The sequence below is a fragment of the Camarhynchus parvulus genome, chromosome 3 (genome assembly GCF_901933205.1).
Source record: "Camarhynchus parvulus chromosome 3, STF_HiC, whole genome shotgun sequence".
Classification (NCBI taxonomy): domain Eukaryota; kingdom Metazoa; phylum Chordata; class Aves; order Passeriformes; family Thraupidae; genus Camarhynchus; species Camarhynchus parvulus.
This window is the reverse complement of record NC_044573.1, coordinates 91,296,386-91,321,433: the sequence shown is the minus strand read 5'-3', so window position 1 is coordinate 91,321,433 and position 25,048 is coordinate 91,296,386. Positions and strand designations below refer to the sequence as shown.

General features: G+C 35.5%; 1 protein-coding gene across 1 annotated transcript in view; it reads left to right on the top strand.

The window, feature by feature from the left end:
- Positions 1–24,066, top strand: part of BCKDHB (branched chain keto acid dehydrogenase E1 subunit beta) — a 108,404-nt gene extending 84,338 nt beyond the window's left edge. The window contains exons 10-11 of the mRNA XM_030944590.1: positions 18,432–18,584; positions 23,735–24,066. Of these exons, the coding sequence (XP_030800450.1) occupies positions 18,432–18,572 (141 nt within the window). The 3' untranslated portion in view covers positions 18,573–18,584; positions 23,735–24,066. The remainder of the gene's footprint in view (positions 1–18,431; positions 18,585–23,734) is intronic.
- Positions 24,067–25,048: the final 982 nt, after the last annotated feature.

Below are 25,048 nucleotides of genomic sequence, written 5' to 3'. Positions count from 1 at the left end.
TGTTGCTCTCTACAATTACTTATAAGGAGGTTGTAGCCTGAGGGTTGGTCTCTTCTCCCATGTGACAAGAGGGTAGGACAAGAGGAAATGGCCTCAAGCTGCGCTGGGGAAGGTTTAGGTTGGATATTAGGAAACATTTTTTCACTGAAAGATTGTCAAGCATTGGAACAGGCTGCCCAGGAAAGTGGTAAAATCACCATCCCTGGAGATATTTAAAAGATGTGTAGATGTGGCAAATTGGGACATGGTTTAGACGGAGACCTGGCAATGCTACGTCAATAGTTGAACTCAATTATCTTACAGGTCATTTCCAACCCTATAAATTCTGTGATTTTGCGAGCCTATTAGTAAAATGTAAGTGAAGCAGAAAGACCAGCTACTCTTGAAATACCTTTGAATATATCTACACACCTCTAGATTGCTATAAAATACAGACTCACACTTAAAAATCTTGGTGAGGGAAAATATGCAAATAAGTATTTATGGTATCATAACCCAATCAAAATACTATTTAAGCTACCATAGCATCTTTATTAAAGATCCTGTAAAATCTAGCAATATATAGTTTCCCAAGAATCTAGAAGCCTTAGTCTTACATGCCTAAAGTTCACTAGATTGTAGGAGTGCCTTGGGTAATGGTGTCTGTGAAAAGGAGGAAATAAAGGCTAAAGATATACCTCTTTTTCTGAAGATAACTACAAAAACAGTATCTTACCCTATAATAGCAAATATTCAATGGGAAGTTTGTAAGGGATATCAAACTAAATTTTCAAATCCCAACCTTAAATAATTCTTAAAAAAGAGGTAGTGTATCCTTTTAAACATTGCTACATACATAAAGAGTAAGCAGTAGTGTTTCTCACAATGCAGCTGAGAAATGTGAGGATTAAAAGGTTTTTAAAATGACTTAAATAATAATTCTCTCTGATATTAAAATACAAGAAAGTGAAATAGGTCTGTCAAAAATCTGGCTTGTTTTAGTGTAGTGCTACAGATAAAATGACACTTTATCAAGTGAAAGGAAGCAGAAAATCCTTCAAATTTTTAAGTATTAGTAAGAAATATACTTCACAACATGAGCTTTATCAGGATGGTGTGTTTGCTCAATGCCCGAGTTGTCAAATATCCTGAAACAGTGAAAGAAGTTTGGATTTTTGTGCAAAGCAATTGGTCTAATTCTAATTCTCTCACTAATAGTACTGGAAAAAAATAGTACTGGGGCTCAGAATAGAATCCAAAAGGAGGACTGAATTCAGGGGATTTCAGGAGTGTTTGCAAAGTTCAGAATTCATAAAAAGGAGGGGATATGCAATCAAGATGGTAGTCTTTAAAATGACAGATGACATTTATTCTAGAGGACAAGCCTCTGAAGCACAACAAAATAAGTAAATGTGATTGAAGCTCTGATATAAAACTGGCATTACCCGTGACTTATTATCTTTCATAGTTGTACAGACTGAGAAGATTGTATACATAAAAATATTCAAAGATTATTATTTTAAAATGCAAGAGGACTGTATCAAGAAAAGATATTCTGTTGTTGAGATATATTCTTCCAGGTCACTCAGGCTTTTCCACAAATATTTTGTTACGGAGGTTTGTTGCATATGGTTGTAATTATGTTTACACTTTATTGAACTTTCACTTTTTTTTTTTTCTTCATTGTGAACACAATTTTTAGAGAATAAAAATAAGATCACAAAACACACTTAATTGAAACTTCAAAGGCTGTTCTTAGACTTTTGCTCAGGTTCATAAGATCTACATTGCTATATGGGTGCCAGATTTTACAAGTGAGCACATTTTGCTATTCAGAAGACCTAAGAATGATCTCCTGCATTTGAATATTTGAAAATCCTGATGTTTGCAATAATTTGCTCTGAAATGCCGTTGGTGTTTTGATTTTATCATGTGCTGTAACCTCTAACTACTCAGTTGGTTGGAAAAGCTGATTCAGACTTACAGAGTAAAGCGTTTGATCCGACTGGAACTGTTGATGGTTTTGTTTCCGTATCTGGGAAATGGTGAGCGACCCGTTACTCATTTTTCTCCTGCCAGTCTTCACCCTTGAGTATTAAGGAGAGAAAATTCTTTCTCAGCTCAAAAATGCTATAACAAGAAAGTTGAAAATTAGGGTTTTCAGCTGCAGAACCTGGGTATCTATGTTTTAAACTGAGGGAGGCCAGAGTCATTAATCCCAGATAGATGCATTTATTTCATCTAGGCACTGAGTGATGCTGTAAAATGTGAAGTCCCCGGAGGCAGAGAAAAGATTTGATCTTTGCTATAAGACAAATATATCAGATATTTCAGATATATCAGATAAGCAGATAACCATGCTAATAGGCATGTGTGTTACAGTGTTAAAAGCTGTTGAGCATTTTCTCACCACAGAGTATTTTTATACTTTCCTTTTAACCCTGTAGCGCTTTTTGACATGTTGGAGATTTTAGGGCCGGTTCTTTGCAGTTTTTTGCCTGCATAATTTTTAGTTATTCCTCAGTGGCTCTCTTGATTTAGACATGCTCTACGGTGTCATCTACCAGCATGATTTATTGCACTGTATGAAAAAGAAACATTCACCTTACTATGTAGCTAATTGTCAGGATGACCAGGGCTCACGGTAATTGTGTACTCTTTGTATGGAGTTTTGTATGCTCTTTATGGGTCAGATACATTAAATTTAGTGGTGATAACTCTTTATACAAAGGGAACTTAATTTTTGATTTAATTGTTGCTTGACTGGACAATTGTCTGGGCTGGGGTACGTGAAGGAACTGGGAAGTTTTGGTGCCATGAGCTCCCTCTGCAGTCACAAAGCAGAGGTCTCAGTCACATCACAGAATGTCCGGGGTCTGCCATGCCTTGGGGCCCTCTCTTCTCCTCCCCTCCCTTCTCCTCAAACTGTGAGGAGGTTTTGGACAACTGGCTTAAACCAGATGTTGGCTCTAAAATAGCCAGCTGAGGTTAGAAACTGCCCACTGTCTTGGACTGATTTCAGACATTTTGTTGACAAAACAGTTCCAAATTAAATATTTTACTGTCCAAGTGCATCTTGAAGTCCTTTCAGGTAATACTCAGCTGTGGTTGTTGCCTTTTTCCTCTGGGTAGTAAAACAGTAACACAAATTTATTCAGCAGCTTCTGAGTAACAAAACCTGCTTTTAGGTGTCTTAAACCTGCCAAACCTGGATATTCAATGTTTATTTTGTGACTCGAGGGACTGAATTGCCCTGCCCAAGGTTGGAGAGTGATCATTATGCCATCCCTGCCTGCTCAGTGGAGGGGACGGCTCTGTCCCCCCTGGAGATGCCCCCTGACTGTGGGGGCTCCACCCTGAGGAGCTTTGCCAGTCACTGCAGTGGTGCACTTGTGTCTTGAAATGTGAGGGAAGTGGAAATTTTGGATCTGGAAGTTGCCTGGAGAATTTGCAGGTGTTTGGCCCTTGAATTAAAAAAAAAAAAAAAAAAGTGGAAGAGGGCCCAAAAAATTGATTTTATTGAGTGGAACAGATGGCTTTTCTCAGGGCCCACTGCCAGAGCAGCGGTTGAAGCAGACTGGTCACTGTCTTCAAATGAATTGAATTGCAATAAGTATAAAGCACAATCAGTTGTTTTAGCTCTTACAGTTTTTGACCAGCTACTGCATAAATGTGAATATTTGATGGCATGGATGTCTATCTTCCTATATAGCCAAAATACCTGGGGAGCTGAACTGGAGTGCATGCCTGAGGGCACAAAAAACAAATTGAGGAGTTGTTTTAAAAATGAAATGTTTCTTGCTTTTAGTCTGCAGTTTAGTGGGCTGTAACATGTTCGAGCAGTAAAATAAGTAAGAGAGTTTAGTGCCTTAGCATGTTTTGTACTGTTTCTTCCACAAAAAATTCAGACCTAACCCTTTGTGTTATTTATTGCTGTCACCTTTGACTGAAATCTGAGTTTTAAGTAAGCATGGGAAGGCATTTCACAAGTCGTAGGGCTGGAATCACTAATGTCTATGCAACTTTTTTTTTGACAATTCCGAGCCAGTAATTTTGTTTACATTGTAGAAAGAATTCAAAATGGTGATCAGTGGAAGTAATAATGAGACAATTTAGTGACCATATTTATATAAATATTAGTAACAATTATGAAATATATTCCAGAGAAAATGTATGGGTTTGTTTTTACTTCAGTAATACAGTATATTTCTTTGCATACTTTGATACTAAAACATAATAGATTACCTCTAATTCTCTTTATGCATATCCAAGCATATTTGTGAATGATCACAATTTTAAATAAGTATTTTTAAAGCTTAATTTTCTATAAACACAGCATAAGATGGTTGCAATCGGAGTTAATTTCTTCCATGTACTTTTAAAGCACTACAGCTTTAAAATCTGAAAGCCATTCTAACGCCTGTTTCATAGCATGAAATTTAACAGTGAATTATGGAACATACATTCAGAACTTAAAGATGGAACTGTTATTTTAAGTAATTTCTTTCTGTGCTAAATTAACATGTTTATCATTTATTGCTTTTTAGAAATGATTAAATTTAATTCTAACAATCAGAAAAATGTTGACCATATTAGTAATTGTCCTTTAGAAAAAAACCCATAACTTTTGATTTAAAAAACCCACTGATTGATGCACTGTAAATATTAAAAATTAGTTTTCTTTACCTTACAAATATGATAATAATTATTTTATGGTATGTGGAACTCTGTATATTTAATTTTTTACATTTTATCTCTTTTATATAACTTAGGACTAAAGGAAAAATTATTCTTTCTACATCTGTTCATAGGTTTTATAATCAAAGCCAGGTTTAAATAATACAATTGAAACATAAAAGCACTACATTTGTATTTTTGCCAAATAATATAATTAATTAATTTCAAAATACATTAGAGTATAATATAATTATAAAAATGCACAAACTTTAAAATTAAATGCAGTCTTTCTAATTTAAAACAATTTACTGTATTTGAATTGTCTGTTAGCTGAAGTTGGAACACAAGTTTAGTTGCATGTGCTTTATAATCTGATCTCAGTGTACAAAATCTTCGGAGCAGTATAAACATACATGTAAATGAATTGTTTTAACATTCAGTTTTTATTATATAATTGCTCTGAATCATGAAACCTCAGACCAAAGATGTTCCATCAGGGAGGCAGAAATACTGGTAACAGTGATATCCAAAAAGCATACAAGAAATAGTTGGTGAGGCCAAAGACAACTCACGTGGTGTTCCTGCAAAAACTTTAAGGAGGAAAAAAAAAGGCAGAAAACCCCACTCCTTAAATCCTGCATTAGAATGTGAAAGCTCCATGCTTTTGTTGGACAGCTGAGATGGATGAATTGTATTTTAGGATTGGCTGCTGCTCTAAATACAGTCAAACTTATAGTGTTCAGTATTGCCACAGAAAAAAAGTTATCTGTAGGCCCAAGTTTCAGTAATTAAATCCTGGAAGGCCCCTTGGGTGGCTAGCATTGACTGGTGTTATTCCAGAGAAACAAGCATTGCAATTCATTTATGAAATATGCAAGTAGAAATATGATGTATCTGTCCCTTTGCCTAACATAGCTTCAATATTTTTCTTCAAGATGAACTGTAAAAGATGTTCAGACTCTTACATTTGAATACCTCTGTAAGTCATAGTTAGATCCAAGACATTAATGGTAGGATAAGGAGACAGATGAAAGTTGCTGAGGACCTGGAGGAGGAATAACCAATTCCACTGGGGCTGCTAATATTTAGTCCCTGCCAATCTATTATTTCAATCAGGCAGGAAGCTAATTACATGTAACACTTCCATTCTTTAGCACAAAAAAAGAGATGAAGTGCATCTATTTTAAGACTGACCACGGTCCTTTTGGCAAGATACTGTTCTGTCAGAAAATGCCAATGTCAAATCTTTTTGCCAGTTTTAGCAGGAGGTTTTTCAGGGAATACTAGTTCTGTCTTTCCAGGTGGAATTTCTGACAAATTAGTGTTCTTGGTTGAAAGTCTGAGCTTCTTCCCTGGACTGTTTTCTGCTTTGTGTTAATCTCCATTGGATAAAATGCTTAGGTGAGGAGCGTGGGGGGTCAGGAGCTGCCATCCCTGAGATGAGCACCCTGGCCGTAGGCAGAAGTGCCCTACTTGATCTCCCTTCTTTGCTGCTCAGTGGCACTGTGACTTTTGGGGTGCCACAAGAGAATGTCCCTCTTTAAAATTTTACCCATCTCTGTGGTCATTTATTATTCATGGAAGTACTTAAAAAATTAGATTTTGTTGTTTGTTTGTTTATTTTTTTACTAGCTTGTCATAGAATACCCTCAGATACCTTACTTGCGGGTTAGGTTCCAAACATCTGATTCTTGCTAGCCTGGCTGCCACCTTACATTAAGAATATTGTTTGGCTGAGAATAAGAAATACTGGTTACAAAAAGCATTGACTATTGTGTATTGTAGGTGTCACAATACATATTCTGTGTATTGTAGGTGTCAAGTTCAAGTCTGCATATGCATATGTCTAAGTCAACCACAAAATATATTGATATTGATGGAATTCATGTGATTATATGCTAATAAATATATTGATGGACTTACATCTATTCAGTCCCAAAGGGCAGAAGTGAAAGGAGACAAAATGTCTCTGAAATATGAGTTGTAACGCCCTATATTGCTATGTGTTGAGTCAGAAAATTTTTGAGAAATCTTCAGTAAGCAGTTTGTCTCCAGAATGTATTGAAAATGTTTCAGATGTGCAAGGAACCTGGTACGTAATACAGAGGAGGCAGCCTGCTGTTACTCAAAAATCAAATTATGTCATCAATGTTGCCTTACCAAGATAATTTTAGCAGCTTTTCTCTGAGAGGAGTCCCACTTGGTTGAACCAACATTGAAAAATCTACTTTCCTCTGAGGCAAAATCCTCTAATTACTGTGTATTTAATCACTGTCTATATTGAGAATACTAAGAAAAGGATTTCTTCTATAAGTAAGCATGATGGGATTATGTGAATAAATATGGATGTTACCATCTTTGCACAAGTTATAAAGAAACTTGTATTGTTGTTTAAGGATTGAAATTCAGATTTAACTTTGAGTAGGAAGATCTGAATTTACCCCAGGAGTTTTGAGCTAGTTGAGGGAAACATTTGGCTCTGAATACTATATGTAACATTATATATGGATTTAGAAGTTTCAAGAAGCCAATGGGTTTACCAAAATTATAGAAGCAACTTCAGAAGTCATCTAATGAATGGCATTTATTTTCCTTTTATATGTTTGATTATTTGCAATTTTCATTCACCTGTAAAGCTGGATACTATACCAACTTTGAATTCCAGGTAGTTGAGAAACTTGAAAGATCTGAAGCCCTTTCACTGTCTATGTACTGACAATATATGTCATCCTGTATTTTATGTCCATAAAGATTTTACCACCCTTGGCAGTGGATCAGGACTGAAAAGAGAGGGAAATATGGATTGATTTTTCAAGTATCATTGTCTCTTTCACTGTTACTGATGGACACTCTTACTGGATACCACAGATTTTGTAGCGGTCTATCTTCTGCAATAGTTCCATTTAATTGTGAATGTTTGTTTCATGTCTGTGATTGCCACTGCTATAAGGTGGCATGGATTTGAATTTTTTTAATAATTACTCAGTTGGGATTGATCTAAAATTGCATCTCTAATCTATGCACTACAGGCCTCCTTTATAGTCAGTAAGGATTAATATCTTCGAAGGATGGTACATTTAATTTTAGAGTAAATATCCCTATGGAGAGGTTTGAAACTTTTTAGCAGTGCCTGAGAACTAGAGATCCTGTTGATTATCCCCTAAAATTGTCTCCCTTTTAAGAACATAAATAGCTCTACTTGACTTTTAATGGCAACAATCTAATGAATTACACAGAACCGCCTGTTTTACCCCTAAAAATTCTTTGGCTGGGGAGAAATCAGAAAGAAAGAAGTCTTGAAAACAGCCTTAATAATTTAGGAAACTTATATCAAATAATTAGGAAAACGTTCAAAATATGTTTGAATAAAGGAAACCATTGTATTCAATAAGAAAAATGCAAAGCAGCAGCTTGAATTTCAGCGTGCTGTGGTCACTGTGCTGCAGCAAATCTCAGCCCTTGTTCATTCACTGGGTCTTCTAGGCTGAAGTTGTTTATTAACCACTACAAGCTAAGCTTTTCTTTCTCTATATAATTTGTGGTGATCACTAAAATAAGTAGAAATGCCTTGAAAAATTATATACTGTTCAGAGAAAGATACTTAAATCTCTATTTTTGTAGAGTATTCAAAGTAATATTGATTTTACAGTGGATAGGAAACTATGAAGCCAACAAACCCCATAATTTCTGGAGTATCCCTGAATTCATAGCAGAAACAAACCAAGAAAATAGTGTTATATGTGAACTTTATTTCATGACTTCTTTTAAAGTCAACCACAAAAGAAGACATTTGAGAACGTTTCTTGTCTTGATCAAGAAAAAGTACAATGTCAAACACTTAAACTAGATCTTTAGCGATCTAAACCCATATCTGCAGTGTCTGCGTGTTTCATTCTTACAGTTGTTAGCAGGATTGGTTGACTGTATTTCTACCATCTGACAAGTGAAAAATCTCACCAAATACAGTGAGAAAAGTTCCATAATAACTTCTGTACTGGCTGGATTTTTTTTTGAATACTGTTTTTCAGTCTTGACAGCTAATAATTCCCTTCTAAAAGCATGAAGTACTAATTTTCTTGTGTTATTTTGCTCTGATAAAAATGTTGAAATGAAGCTGGGTGATATTGAGGATCTCAGAAGCAGAGTTTCTACATGGCTAGGAACTCCTAATTTTTTAAATCACAAGCTTATAAATGATTTGTTGGGTGAAAGAGGAAGAATTGCTGTATCAGTTGGCTTTGGCTCAGTTGTATATCCTGCAGGTGGATAAAAAGACAAGTGTGTTTGGAGAGGCCCTTATGGTAGAAATAGTAAGGACTTATTTTGTTGTAGAACACAGTGGTGTGGTGAACTAGTTTTTTAAAATAATCTTGAAACCAGGTGACATGAGTCAGGAGCTGTTAGGGTCACCAGAAGCTGTGGAGAGCTTGCTCTATGAAAATACTTTAATGGTGCCTACCTTCTTTCCCCTCTCAATAGGAAGACTAAAGGAATGGAAGTGCTGTTTAGAAATTTACTGTGAAAATAAACAAAGGCAACCAGCAGAAAAGTGTTTGCTAAAGTAATACTGGGGGAAAACTATATATGAATGAATCTGAAATTAATAGCTTGAAATTAGAAAAAGAGTTTCAAGATGACCTGTCGCATAGAAGGAGTGTGAATTAAAAAAGCCAATAACCACATTACAGTATTATCACCACAATAGAGTACAATACAGTCAAATATATAAATATCAATTTGTGATAGAAACGGTGGCCTTCTGTGATGTCAGAGACAGGTCTTCTGTTCTGAGAACTTGCCAAGTTTTGTGTCCTTATGCTTTGTCAGAAGTCTGGGGAAAAAGCTCCAACTTCAGCTGTGCATGGCCTGGTGGTCTTATTAGAAAATCAGGCATATGGGCTGGTAGGCACAGAAATTTGAGAGAAAATCAGGCATATGGGCTGGTAGGCACAGAAATTTCCATGACTGGATTACTGTTGTTTAAAAATGTGCTTTGATTTTGTGGTTGCCCAGCTGGAAGTACATCAGTGTAAGCGCACCTAATCCCTCACTTCTGACACCAGTAGTGGCTTTAGGTGACAGGAAGCCTGATTCAAGCAGTGGTGAGTTTGGTCACTAGCAAAGGAAATAAAATCTCAGACTTTCACAGAATTCTACATTTTGGGTTCTCCCTTTATGCTTCGTGTTGTATGTTATGTATCACAGTCTCTGTGATTGCAGGAGGTTAGAGTTTATGCTACTTTACAATCACAGTACTGGATGAAACTAGAAGCCCAGTATACTTCAAGAACTATGTTAAAAATTGAAAAAAAAAATTGACATAGGGAATATTAATTCTCAAAAAATCCTGCATTAGTATAATACCAGTGTTTATTGGGTTTTTTTTTCAGGGCAGATGTAAATTAGGATTGCTGTGTAATAATTAGCTTAATAAAATCAGATCTTGTAAATAGTAAATTATTGTCCATTTGTACTGTAGTTCTGTTTTATATTTATGATATTCTGATTTTATGTATTATGCCATTGAATGTCATTTGTTAGAGACTTCTAGTCCAGTAGGGTCCTGATGGATTGAGTTCTGCAAAAATTTTAGTTAGTGAATAAACTGAGAATTTCTCTCAAGTACTTGCATGAGAGAAACACTTTTTTACTGTTTAGCAGACACATAGGTGGAAAAGAAAATCTCAATGTGAGCTCTATTGTAATTTTCCTTTTGCAGTACTACCAATAGCTTATTTTTGCATTTCATTCATGGCAATTTTATGTTGAGTGCTAATTGAAACAGAGAAAAAAAATTATGAGAAAATTATGGGTTACTTCACAGTAACTAAGGCAGCTGTGTAGGTATTTTACTTCATTTGTTCTTTAAGAAATTTCACTGTACAATTGATGGCATTGATAAAAGACATAGGTTAGGTTATATAAAAGATTTCTAGTTTCAACTTAAAAGCAGTAAGTTCATTAGTGGGGTGAAAATTAAATTTGTGTGAATTATTTAGCATAAAAGTAAAGTTCACATAACCATTTTAAGAAATTTATTTAAATGATCTAAAACATAGACCAAGTTAAATACTTGGGCTTAATCCAATGAAAACTTCAGTGAGACTCCTAAAATGTACATTTGACATCTATGTTATGTTTCTCTCTTGTGTAAAAATAATTAATTCTGTTATCTGTATTTCTGTGTGTAATATTGCTGAATATGTCACAGGTCCCACACATTTGTTTTTATACATGCATTTCATCGATTCCATGAAATCACGGCAATAATTTTCAACTGTTTGTTCTGGCATAAAAGAAACTCAAAATTTCATAGCCTCCAAAATATTTTATTCTTTGTCTTCAGTTTTGGATCAGTTTTTAAATTAAGAGATGTAATGTGAACTGTTTATGGTCTTATTAAACATTTTAAAATAAAAATGTTTCATTTTCAGCCCATTTCTTGGTCTTTTGTAACAGAGTTGCATTGACTATTTATAGCTGCAAAAATTAATGAAGTATTAATTTCTTATTTTCTTAGAGGTCTTGTTTTCATTTGTTTTGTTGGCAATTTTTCATTACACTGGAATATCAATGTAGCCTGTTTGAATAGTGATTTAGGAAATGAAGTGTAGAATGATCAAAACTATAAAAAATTGCATCTCTCTAGGAAAGAAGAAAAGCTAATTACTTTAAGAAATTTGGTGAAATAATTATTTCATGCTTTTTAGTTTAGCCTGTACCCAAAAGCTCAGTCTCCAATGTAATTATTTTAGTATTTCTGAGTACTTTTTTGCATAAACTTTTATATTAAAACCTCATTACATTTTTCTCCAACTTTTAAAACTTTTTCTGTAGAATAAAAATCGTGTATATTCTCACCAGTCAGATTTCTTAACTGTTAATTTTGCCTTTGTATGAGAGAATATTTATTATTAATTTGAAGCTTTTCACTAGAATTCTTCTACCCGAGGGCTTGAACCATCAAGCGTCTTCTGATAAATTAAATTTATAAGTAAAATTATGACTTGGTTTAAATAATACACCGTGAAATTCCTTATATCTTTGTGTGAAGTGATCTAATAATCCCCTCCACTCTGAGCTTGTTTTGCAAAGGTGATCATGTAAAAAAGTCTGGAAAGATATGAGGTGAGTCTTAACCTTTTCATGGGAGGACTGGATAGTTCCTTTGTATTTGCGCCCTGGCTGCCTGGCCAAGCTGTAGGTTTGCCCTGGGGAAGGATTTGGTGACAGTCACATTGACAGCATCATTCTCACTGCACTGTCCCAAAATGCAAATGCTTCAGTATGAAAAGGGAAATGTGCTGGTTTAAATTGTTTAGTAACAGCAGCTGAAATTGCATTTCCTTTGAAGTTCATTAGTGTGTGTTGAGCGAAATACTTCTACGAGAATTTTACTGTGCCAGATACGTAGTCTGACAAGGCTGTCTTTGCAAGAATCTCTCAGCTGGCTCAACAGCTGTAAAAATAAAAATACCACTCACTGACTATTAAAATTCTTAGCAGCAAATCCTTCCAGTCACTTTTGGCATGCTGAGCTTAACCAGATGTTTTTACAAAATACTTAAATAAGTAATTAGAATGTTAGGTGATAAATGATGATCGAAAAGTATAAAGTTTGATTACATTGGTAGCATATTTCTAGCTTTATTAAAAGGTAGGAAGTAATTAGAAGTAGGTTAATCTTTACTGCAAATCTTAACAAATGTTTGTTGTACAGAACAACTGCTCATTCATGCAGAAAAATGACCTGTGATCTGCAAACAATTTCACGTAGGAATAATTTTATGCAGGCACTTCAGCTCTGTTGATTTCCCTTGGATTATCCAGCCATGTTATTGTACATGTAGCAGTTTGCAGGATCATTTACTGAACAGATCAGTTAGTAATGCCAAGTAGCTAAATAAAGGCAAGAATGTTCAAATACTCATGGGCCTGGGGAATCATTCCAGCTCTGGCGCTTTGGGCATGCTTTTAGAAAATATGTGGGTCCTGCTGCAAATTGCCACTTAAGAAAGTGCACAGGAAACTTGGAATATCCTATAGAATAACATAATTTGTAGTAACTTTGCTGTAAGGTGGTTTGCTGCTATATAGAGGAACAAATTCTGTTTGAATAATTTTGTCATATTCTGCATACATAATACATAACATAATTGCCTAGGAAAAAATAGTATTCCTAGTATTTGTAGCAAAAAGGTGGGAAGTGATCATCTAGTGGATTGCAATTAATTATCAAAAACTTGACTTGCCAAAAGACATTCTTATGGTTCACTTTAAGTAGCATATTCACTAATCTGCAAGTCATTCCACATCCTCTTGAGTGTATCTGTCTTGTGCCCTTTGTTTTGTGGAGAAGAATTGTACTGGCTGCTGCGCCTCATACCCCAAACAATGCAAATTATACATTTACCAGGAAGACCTTAATTCTTGTCTGTGTGTTCTTCTGAGTTGAATATATTTCAATTCTAGTACTAGATTCCACCAGAATCAATTTAAGCGGTGTAGTATTTTCATAGAAAGTCTTTGACTTTTTCTATAAAACACAGGATTAGGTTGTGAAGAAACAAAAATTACTTTTTATTCATTTTCCTCCTTGTTGAAAACATAATTATTTTACATAAATAAAGTTTTGGGCTTGTTTAGTTTGTGTTTTTCCTTTTTTTCTCATTTTGTATTGTAAATACCTTGGGAATGCAGTGCCGATTTCTTTGTGCAGTTCTGCCACCAAGACAACTCAGCCAACAGCTTCAAGTTAATGCTCTTGCTGTCAATGTTTGTTAGAGTGGTTGTTAACTTGATATGGAAAATTTAACAGATTATACCATTGTGTATAGGGTTATTAAAGATTGTTCCATTCATTTTTTAAGCTGGCTGAAATGAAATTCGAAAGCAATCTTCAAGCCTGTGTATAAATTGTTCATTTTATGTTATAATACTTTATCTTTTATCAAATAAATTTGAATTATTCTATAAATACTGTTTTATATGATTTATTACTGCAAAGACAATATTTGCAGTTAATTGCTTTTTAATGATAACAAGACAATCAATTACACAGAACAGACATTTTTCCCCCCTAAATTTTTCTTTGTTTTATAATTACTGAAGTATTTTGTAAGTAAAAGTATGATCTCTTTTGGCAATTGCACAATAAATAATTTTAGCAGCTAACTATTTTTCTGTATTTGACAAGATATTAATTGCATAAATTCAAAGAATTGGTAACAAATAAAATGGATCATTATTAATCTATGCTAAGTTATAAATATATAGTCTTAAAGTGATTTGGAAAGGAGAAAAAAATTGATAGAAGTTAAAAGTTTACAACATACATCTGCGGAGTTCTCTGAGGAAAAATTATGTCATGGTTGTAACTATCAGGAAAAGATTTATAAAAGTACTTTAAGACAAAAATGGCTAAGCTGTTGGAAAAAAAAAGTTCCTCTAAAGAAAGAATATATAGATCACTCTCTCTACTCATATCTCAACTTGAGAATATCTCGTGGGTGCATTGTATAGTACTTATGTAGCTCATAGAAGTGACTGTTCATAGGAATGTGACATATATTTGTTGTCAAAGCAAATTGTCTTTAAAATGTGTAGCATTTGCTGCTTGCAGCTGTAAAATATTGTACTACAACTGAGAAACATATGAAAACTGAAGACGCTTGACTTTTCTGTTATAAAAAGTAGATTTTTAAAATAAGACATTATTTTTAAGCAGAAACCAAGGAAAAAGACGTTTAGTCTTTATTTAGTGTCAGCTTTAGTGCATGAAATCCACATTTTACAAAATGGTGCTTGATTAAAAATGTCTTTGGAAAGCTTCTTTTGAAAATCTAAGCTATGAGTGAAAGAACAGATTTTATTGTAAATGAGATTTCCGTGTTCATTATTAACCTATAATAGGTTTAATCTTATTTTTAAAATAATAGGTAATTTACCGTTGAAAATCTGTATGTGGAAGTAATTAATAATATAGATGTAACAATCACAAAAAAGTGATCTGAAATAAATTTTCTTAACTGTTTAAGCCCCACACTTTAGTTCATGGCAACAGCATAAATAAATCTGAATAAAAATCCAGAACAGAAACTGAAACTCTGATGCAGTAAGTTTTCCCTCTGAAAAGTTCTTTAATTAAATATGTGGTTTTTCAAATTTTATAATCTGTAGATGAGATGGCAAAATTCAGAGTTCTAATTGACAGTATTGACCACAATTTAATTAAAGCTTTGCATCCTGCAATTCATTTGCAAATGAATTCCTGAGTCTAAATTTTGTTGTAATTGTCAGCCAAAAAATGAGTACTCCTGTATGAAGAATGTTTCTACAGTTTGCCTTGTGTAATGGACTTTAGCTTTAGTCTTCTTTTTATTATAATAGCTATAATACCACCATAAACATCAAGAGTTCCATCTAACAATTTGTATTAATATTAGCCTTTTATATAAACTTTTTGTTTATCATCCTTCAGAAAGTAAATTCCTGTACTGAAAAAGGAATTGTAAAATCAGTGGTCTCATGTAGAGGCCAGCTGGAGTTCTAGTAGCTGTTAATTTTTGGGGTACTTGTAGTGTTGCAAAATAAGAATAGTGTGGGAGAGACTCTAAAGACATAAAATATTGCAGAACTAATTTATTTTTAAAGGAAAGCTTTCTCACTTAGGAAGTATTCTAAACACAATAGAAATTAAAAATTTTTTAAAAGTCCTGTTTATGGATTTTAATCCATACCAGCTACAGCGGAAAATGAAATAGATCCAAAATATAGAAATAAAGAAATTAAGATTGTAATGGGCGAAAGACTGAATTTGAATTTGTCTGATTTGCTAGCTATGCATTACATAATCTTGTTTACCAGTACTTACTTACCAAAGTGTTTGCATTTGAAGGTCTGTTTATTGTGACTGTGGAATTGTAGAGATTCCCTTCAGAGGAAGGACAGGCTGGAGAAAAAACTCTTTTAGCTATCTTCTTCTTGCCCAGATGCCTGAAAGCACTTCCTCCAAACAGCAGATGAGATTGCTTTATTTTTCCATACATTGCAGATGGATGAGTAATGTTTTCTTTCAGGAATACCCAATAATGGACTTGATTTTTTATTTTATCTTTTTTGTACAACTGTATATCTCTGTAAATGTCTGCAGTTCTCATTCAAAGATTTTTAAGAGTTTTTAACTCAGAACCCTGATTTAGCAATGAGTACCTGTATCTCTGATAAAAGTAAAATATACTTTTAAATAAAGATAAAAGAAACTGGGATAAAATTTTCTATATTAGCATACTGGGATATTGTAATCTGGGGAAATAGATTGAGTGTACCACATACTGGAGGATCCATTTCACATACAATTATGTAACATCCAGCAAGTCCTTGGTTTTAGGTCCTATTCTAAAAAAATCAAGGCATGTGATTGTTTTAAAGTGTTGTGTGTGTGATACATTTGACTGATTGCTGTGAATTTCAAGAACAGAAGAACAGATTTTTTTTGGGGACCTGTGCTCTGAAGGTGTTTTGAAAAGTCTTAATGAGTGTGTATTAAGCATCACATGTTCAAATAGAATTATGTAACCAATTATATGCCTTTATATCTTAATGTAATAATGTATTTTCCAGAAAGCTTTCAGTGAAAATCAGGCAAATGAAGGAAAATTGGCAAAGGTCATATTGAATAACTGAGGCCAGGATTTGGCTTCTGCAGTTAGGAAGCAGGGCAAGAACAGCAATTTAATGTTTCGTTGGGTTTTTTTTCACATTAAAAAAAAATTAGCTAGATTGAACTAATAACTATAGCTGTTGGTTTCATAAACACTTTTCTAACCATATAATAATTTTTTACTTTAATTGAATTTTGGAGGTTATGGATATCCTGCTAATCGAGTATGACTTTTTCATACAGGTATTCAAAACTAAACATTTTACACTGAACCAGAAATCCCATGCCTACTACTTTATTCCAAAACCATTTAACTGTAAAGTTTTTTCCTAATGTCTTTCCTGGGGAGATATCAGTTTGTTTAAACAGCCTGTCTTCTAGATAGTGGTCTATGTTGGGCACTTGAAAACAGCACCGCAGGGCTGGGAGCCTGCGCGTCTAGAATATACTTGCATGTTTTGGTATAATGTAACTGACAGGTGGATTGGGCAGTCAGTTTTGGGATGCTCCAAAATCTATTGCCTTGTCTTATTGGTCAGTTACAACATGGGAATCAAGGACTGTTTAGTATCAAAATCACCCTTGCCAGCAAGTCAGAGCAGGACATCGTGATCTATCTCGTGGACAGATAAAGGACTTACTACACTCTGCTTTCCAGGGTTTTGTACTAACGTGAATCTTTTGCTTTGCAAAGAAAAGAGTGCCTGGAAATGGAGCTCAAAAATATTTCTATTGTTTGCCTTTATCTTTTACCTCAGACCTACTCAGATTGTGAAGTTTTCTAGGTGAGTTAATGCACTATTAATTGTAATTGATACTGTGTGCAATCACAAGATTTCTTGGACTTTTTACTTTGGTTCATTGTCCAGAAAAACCCATCTCATAATGCTGGAGTGAAAGGTTGAGATCTCATTATGTTACCAGTACCTTCTATACTGCCAAATATTGTGATGTACAGAAAGCACAGTAAGTAGAATTATGCTGCCATGGACTGCAAGGCAACGTGCATTCAAAACAGTTCATCAGTCTGAGAAAATACTTGGCACTCATTTGTAGAAAAGCATTTTAACTTTTTGTTCAAGCATTTGTAGAAAGGCTTTTTAACTATTTTCCCTGTGGGCCTGGCGGAAAAAGGCCGGTAGATAATACTTCATCTTCCATTTTGCTGAGCCAAGTACAGGGGAAGTTGGCCAGGATTTCTCAGTTGATGCATGCCATAAAGGAGAGACCAGGAGGAGACATGTTTTATCACTTCATTTGTCTGCTTTGGAAAGCAAATACCTATACTAAAGATATGGGGAGAAAAGGGAGCTGATAATTAGCATCAACATCAGTTTGGTCTGGCTAAGTTATTTCTACATCCACTTGCAGATTTTTGTAGTCCATGCCATCATTCTGGCATTTGAGAATAAGAAGATGGAACCCCCACTATTTATTTGGTTATTAAGGCTGATCATGTTACTTATTTACAGGTTACTTTCAAATTAATGTAGCGTTTGTAATATTTTGTGCTGTTCTAAGTCAAGTAATGAAACATTATGAGTCATTATTAAATCTGATCTCCAAGTAGAACACAAATTGTGGGGGGTAGAGTAGAGCATGGATTTGACTCAAAGTTGGAGATATGCAAATCCACTTACTTTTCCTAACTGCTTAATGCTTAGACAGAGCCTAATAATCTAAGAGTTGAAAGAAATTTGAATATGATATTCCTTTATCCACTAAATAATCTGCACTCTTAGATTATATAATTTTTCTATATGTTTAAAAGTGGCACAGGAAAGAGACTCTAACTCCTTTGCTCTTAAAATGTTTTTTTCTTGGCAGCAGTTGTCTGAATGTATAGCAGATGTCTTAAATATAATCTGCCTATGATTTAATGCAGCGCACATGCAGAGAATGAAAATAACATTAATACGATTTGTATTTTTAATTAGGACCTTTGTGCAAGAGGAAAACTATTCTGGTTATGACTACTTATTCAGTGATATAAATAGAACTTCTGAGTTTCCAGGACTGTCTGTCTGGCAAAGTTCATATGACCCCAATTTGTGATGCAAGACTCCTGAAAAGAATGTCCTCACTAACATTTATTCTGTATTTTTCTTAACAGGAGGAATGCTTTTTGAATTTAGAAGCTCCTATTGCAAGAGTATGTGGCTATGACACTCCCTTCCCTCACATCTTTGAGCCTTTCTACATCCCAGACAAATGGAAATGCTATGATGCTCTTAGAAGAATGATTAACTACTGAGCAATAGTACAGGTGAGAAATAACAGCTTGTACTGACAGGTTACCTGCAAGGGTTCTGACAGGATTACTGCAAGGTTTGGGCCTATAGTACTACTTGTTTATTTAATTAATTTATTAATGATTACATTATTTATTTAAGTTATTAGTTTATTTAATTGTTTTTAATAAGAATTGCCTCTTACAGCTTTGGGCCTTCAGTCTCAAAGGCGTCTGAATATTTTTGAGTACTGCCATTGAAATCAGTGTTTAAAATGAATTACCTTGCTTAATCAATTTAAAAATTTGGTGTCTTGAATCTTGAGCAGTGAAAAGAGTATAAAGTGAAGGGTGAAAAGAATAGTTATGCAGAGAATATATTTTCATCTCTATTAGAATACTCAAGAGTTACTTCATAGGCAAACCATAGTGTTAAATTTTATAATTTTTCACTCCTCGGGGTGGCCTGTAATCCTGCAATGTAGAAATAACACCCAATTTATTCTGAATATTGGCTCTGTATTGTAAACACACACAAACCATTGGAAATACGTGAAGCATCTGTAGTGTCTTACCGTTCTATTGGTTAATTATTTATTATAAAAATAATTTTTCTTTATAGTCTTCAATGTAATTTGATCATGCTTGAAGATTGCTATTTGCAGAGTACAAAGACTGTGAAGTAATACACATTCCTGTGTCTGTTACTCACAGTCTGTAACATCTTTTGTTTCATTATAATATTACACTAAGTAACATTTGACTGTGGGGTGGACTGATGAGGATTTAGAATTTTGCTGTGGGAGAACTTCTGGCGTATAATGACCAAAGTTTAACAGTTTAGAAAATGTGTTAACACAATGCATTCTGTTCTTCCTTTAACTGAACAGTTACCTAGTTTTTGAGATACAGTTTTGATGGATCTTGTACATGGGAAATGAAAAGAAGAAAACAATAGAAACTGTAATGGACAGGCAAGGGATTTTTAGCTGTTGACACCAAAGACAGGAGGGCCAAGGTGGGCCCTGTAGGAATCTATAAAGTTAGAGGGTTTCAGGTTTGTAGAGAAAACAGACAGGCCTCAGTGCAGCAGAGTTATGGATCTTGCTGATGCTTTCTCTCTGTGTAATTGGCTAGGATGAGTATTTAGTGACTTGTAACAAGTGAGTTTCTTTAGCTTGCTGCCTGGATGCGAACTGTCAGGATCTTTTCATAGACAAAACTATGTATTATATAGATTCTAGAAAATAAACGGTTCCCAACGCATCCTTCAGTGGTCCCGTCCTGTTCGTGTCTGTATATAGCTAGCCGGCGCAGGCCCGATATGAGGGGTGCCATCTTCTGTCTGTTTTACCTCTGCATTAAACTGTGAATTAAATTTAGAGCCATGGATAGAAGGTTACTGATACCATAATGTTAATTTCCTTTATAGAGTTACTTTCAGGAGATTTTTGGCATTCCACTGTTTGTTTCCCTCAATAGCAGACAGTGGAGTTTCTGTGTGAGAAATGGGATTGCTACCAGTGATGCAGTGTCTTCAAAAAATAATGTAGTTCTACTTTTCTCAAAAATCGCTTATTACTGACATACCAGAGCATTTCATAGAATCACAGAATATGCTGAATTGGAAGGGAGCCATCAGGATCATTGGGTCCAACTCCTGGCCCTGAGGAAGACACCCCAAGAGTCCCATCACGTGCCTGAGATTATTGTCCAAATGCTTCTTGATCTCTGTCACGCTTGGTGCTGTGATCACTTCTCTAAGGTTCCTGTTCCAGTACCCAGCCACTCTCTGGTGAAGAACCTTTTCCTGATATCCAACCTAAACCTTCCCTGACTCAGCTTCATGCTGTTTCCTTTAGTCCTGCCTTATCATGAGAGTGAAGAGATCAATGCCTGCCCCTCCTCCTCCCCTCACAAGGAAGCTGTAGCTGCAGTGAGGTCTCCCCTCAGTTTCCTCCAGGCTGAACAGACCCAGTGCCTTCAGCTGCTCCTCACACAGCTTCCCCTCAAGGCCCTTCACCATCTTTGTTGCCCTCCTTGGACCCTCTCTAATAGTTTAATGTCTTTCTTACATTGTGGTGCCCAGAACTGCCCCCAGCACTCGAGGTGAGGCTGCCCCAGTGCAGAGCAGAGCAGGACAATCCCCTCCCTTGCCCAGCTGTGATGCAGTTCTTAGTGCACCTCATTTCCTTGGCATTAAAAGAAAAGCTGTTTTCTGACTGGTCATATTTTTTGTAGAATATGTAGTCAGCGCTCTTCTTTTTATAACAGTTGTCCTTGCCTTTGATCTGGGTTGAAGTAAACTCATTAAAGATTTATTTCCTTTTTTTGTTCGGCACCTCTGTAACAGTCAGGGTATCTTACCTAAGGAGAATGGTTTGGTTGTATCTGTTCCTTGAGGCGAGTTACTGGCTCACGCTTGATAGCCTCTGATTGGTTGCTTTTCGCAGGAAATCAAAGGATCAAACCTTTGGTCCTGTGTAAGAAAAGGGAGACAAACTGAGGGCATTTGGTGGTTCAGTGACTTAGTTAACACCCTGTTCCTCTATAGGATGGTAAAGTGAGGGAGGTATGAGCTGAAAAAATGGGTTCTGAGATTGCATCAAATTTGTGCACACTCCAGTTTCAACACTGGAAATCCACACTAAACCTGGTCTAAAAAATTTGCCTGGATTTAGCATGTCAAGGAGCAGGTTTATTAGAGGTTGTCTGAAAAACAGTGTCACGACACAGAAAACTCTGCTTTCTGCTTTGTCTAACAAAACATCCAGATGTTGGGGCCCATAGCACTATATCTTTTGGCTGGTGTGACTAGATGTTAGTGTCACAGAATGAGCTGCTCAAAGTTTTTCTGTGTTTTTCTATGAGAGAACATTAATGTGCTGTGTTGTAAGGGGAGAATTCCCTTATTTTTCTGTTTGCTATACATTGGTCTTACATACTTGACACAGCAGTTGCAACAGACCTCCATTCTGCTGTCAACTCCACAGAGTTTGCCTCTAAGGTAGCTCACTTATGTTTCTAAAAAATTGAAGGATTGCTTTACATTTGCTTATTTTTGTACTCATGGTAACATTTGTTACTTGCCATTGGTACAGAGTGATGAAGTTATGTGTTCCAAACCATCTCATATGTTGTTCTGAGAAATGGTTATACAGTTTGTGTGGATCTTAGCACACCCAGTCCTTCTGGATGTTAGAGGGGTTGGGCCCCTTCATGTCCTACTGTTGGAGAGACAGGAGTTTCCTGTGGTGAAGAGGGGTGTAGGGTTGGCTTTTGAGAGTTACAGAAATGGTCAAGCTGGTGTTGTGGTTTAACCCCAGCTGGCAGCTCAGCCTCACACAGCCTCTCTCATTTCCCCCCAGTGGGATAGGGGAGAGAGAACTAGAAAAGTAAAAATATCTGGGTACTGTGGTTAATAATTTCTAAAGTTAGCATTATTATCTTAATGTACATTTAGTTTTGTTCAGCCTATGCTGACAGCATCTCACACACAGGTAGTTGCTTATCTTGAGTTTGTCAGTACAGATGGATTTTCTGCGTAAAGACAGTGTTTGTTAATGTCTCCTGTGTACCTCACCAACGAGACAGGCAAGAGCAAAGTCTCTATCTTTCAGCAGCTTCTCAGTTATTAAAATTTGTAGCTCTGTTAGGTATATGAGAAATAGCTTCCAGGTAGGCAGCTGTGTTCCAGATAACTCTCTGTAGTTGGAAAACGGATAAACATAAAAAGAGCAGTGAGATTAGGATGGATATACATTTCCTGGGTAAATGGAACAGTGTCTGGCTGTTTGTTTGAGGAGGAAAAAATCCCTAAAAGATGAAACAGAAGATAGCCATGAAACCGAAGAAAATAGTGACGAGTTTTATAAAATATGCTCTTGTTCACAAATATGCTGAGGGCTGGCTGTAGCATCGAAATGGCAGGGATTTAAGTGCTTTTCTGTTATATTTTGCAGCTTTTACTACCACATTTGCATATTTTGTTTTCTTGTCAAATTCTGGATTTTAAAGCTATGTTACACTTTACCTCCATGAGAGTGTGTGTGTTCATGGAGAGCCATTGTTATTGTTACAAACTTAGTCCCTAAAAATGCAGTACCCTGAACTTTATTGCAGAACTATTTTATGAGAAGTTTATTCTTGGTGCTTAAAGGTTAGCTGATGTTAGGGGATCTTAGGGGGCTGATTTAAATTTATTTTTCTTTCCAAGCATGCAGTTGAAATTGGTTGTGCTGGGAAACAGGAAGGGACCTGGAAGGTGCTTTAGTTAGTAATTGTGTCTTCCTTGCACTCCTGGCTGTTTGGCAGGGCTTCGTACAGGTTAGCTTGAGGACAGGACAACTGTACTTCCTCTCCCTGTTTTGTAAATAAGATATGAGAGACTGTGAAAGATCTTTTTAACCTGACACTAACAACCAGTTTCTTTCAATACGTTAATCAAAAATGTGGCAGACTAAACTGCCTGCTTAATAAGTACTATCTGTAACCCACTAGAACAAACAACCTCCAGAAACTTGAGTAGGACACAACATTCCTGGTTTATAATCTTTTCCTTCTGGATGACAAAAATCATACAGGTGGTCAGTGAATCATGTCTTACTTACAACAAGTGAGTAGTCCACATATAAGATACCACTCTATTAGAGCTATGAGTTAGACTGTTAGTATGGCTACTGCAAATCTGTACTTGCATTCAGACATTGCTGAGAACTCATGCAAGATCAATAATGAAATTATCTTAAAAAAATCCCTGTAAACAGGAAAGGTGTTGACTATAGTTGCTTTACCAGACTCCACTTCTCTGTAATAGTAGAATGAGAGTATATCTAATGGAAAAAATACAAAACATTTAATGCTTAGCATTCTAGAGTAGGAGGGAAGGTAGTTCATCATAAGTTTCTTTGAGTAAATGGCAATAATTAGTAGTGTGCTGACTCTAGGTATCATTTGCAGCATTTCTAATTTCTGTGGGTCTACCCCGGCAGCTTTAAAGACACAAAATAGTATTTAATACAAAATCAGTAAGTAATTGATAGTAATTTGTTTTAGTTCATACACCTTGAAGTTAAGACATTGTGAATTTAGGAACTAAGATTACCCTAGGGTATGCTGTCTGTTTAATGTGCAGATGTTAGTCTCAGTCTTCAGATTTATAATTTATTTTGTCATTTTTTCTGCAGAGAGGAGAAGAACAACAGGGAAATACAGAAGCTGCCTTCAAAACTCTTGACATTTTAATCAGATCTTTTGGGTTTGGAATTTACATAGCAGACTTTTCTTTTAACTCAGCTATCCTGAATGTTCATCTTGGCTATTCTTCAGCAACTTCAAATTTTCCTTAATTATGAAATCAGTGATGGGCAGGTGATTGTTACAGTAAGTACTTTCAGATGTATTCAAAGATATTCCAGATGTTGAATGAAAATTGCACATTGCCGTGCTTCACTAGGTTATATCTAGACTTCACTGTGTAAATATTAGAAGCAGAATTTTATTCAATAAAACATGTTATGCTCATGTAGTCTCTTCATTTTGCTGTTGTTTTGGAAGAACCCAAAGAAGTTATTTGAATGTGACTGTTTTCAACACAATAAACCTTACACAGCCAGACCAACTTGTGTGATAGAGACCTGCTTTAACTGGTGGCATCAGTGTTTTACTTGAGTGGCTTCATGCAAAACAGTCCCTAATACTGATTTCCCTTTCTGCAAGGGAAAGTCCATTTTTCTTGAGAGGGGAGGAGAACTTTTTTTGCTTTGTTGCTGTGAGTGAGAGGCTTAATTGGTACATCTTTGCTGCAATATCCTTCCTTCTAGAATTGGAATGTGTTTGCTACTAAGCAGCTGTGCAAAAAGCAATTCCTCTTCTTTTTGCCTGCTTTGCTGTCTGTAAAAATCAGTCTCATGCTGCATTGCTTCCTACCGAATAGGGGAAGGACGAGATGGATGGCTGTAGCCAGATAATCACATTTCTGTGATTATTCAGGGGGGTCTTTCTGAGAGAAAGAAGAATACCTTTGTACACAAACCTGCTCAGGACAATCCTCAAGATGACAGGTGAAACACACCAGGGAAGAACTTGAGGAGGATAACTTCACATTCAATATCAGTGGATCTATGGAAGGTGCTAAACTGTCATCTTTTCAGGTCTTACCATTTTGAGTAAGATTCTGTCTTCACAGTTTGTGCATTCCCTAAAGAATTTCACACCTGATAATGAAGCCAGTTCTTAATGTATCCAATCAAAATGAGATTGTTGTCAAATTGTGTTAAGTCTCCTGTAAATGCCATGTATAGAACTTGTTTATTGTCTGAAATAAGATAGATGCATTACATACTTTATATTTTTTTGTGCTGGATGGAAGCTATTTTGGTCATATGAAGAAAAATAGTTTTAAAAATTATTTCTGTCTTTGTAAAACATGAATAGATATTTTAGTAACTGTCTCCTAAAAATGTACTGTTACTGTATTTCAAAGCATATAAAATAGATGC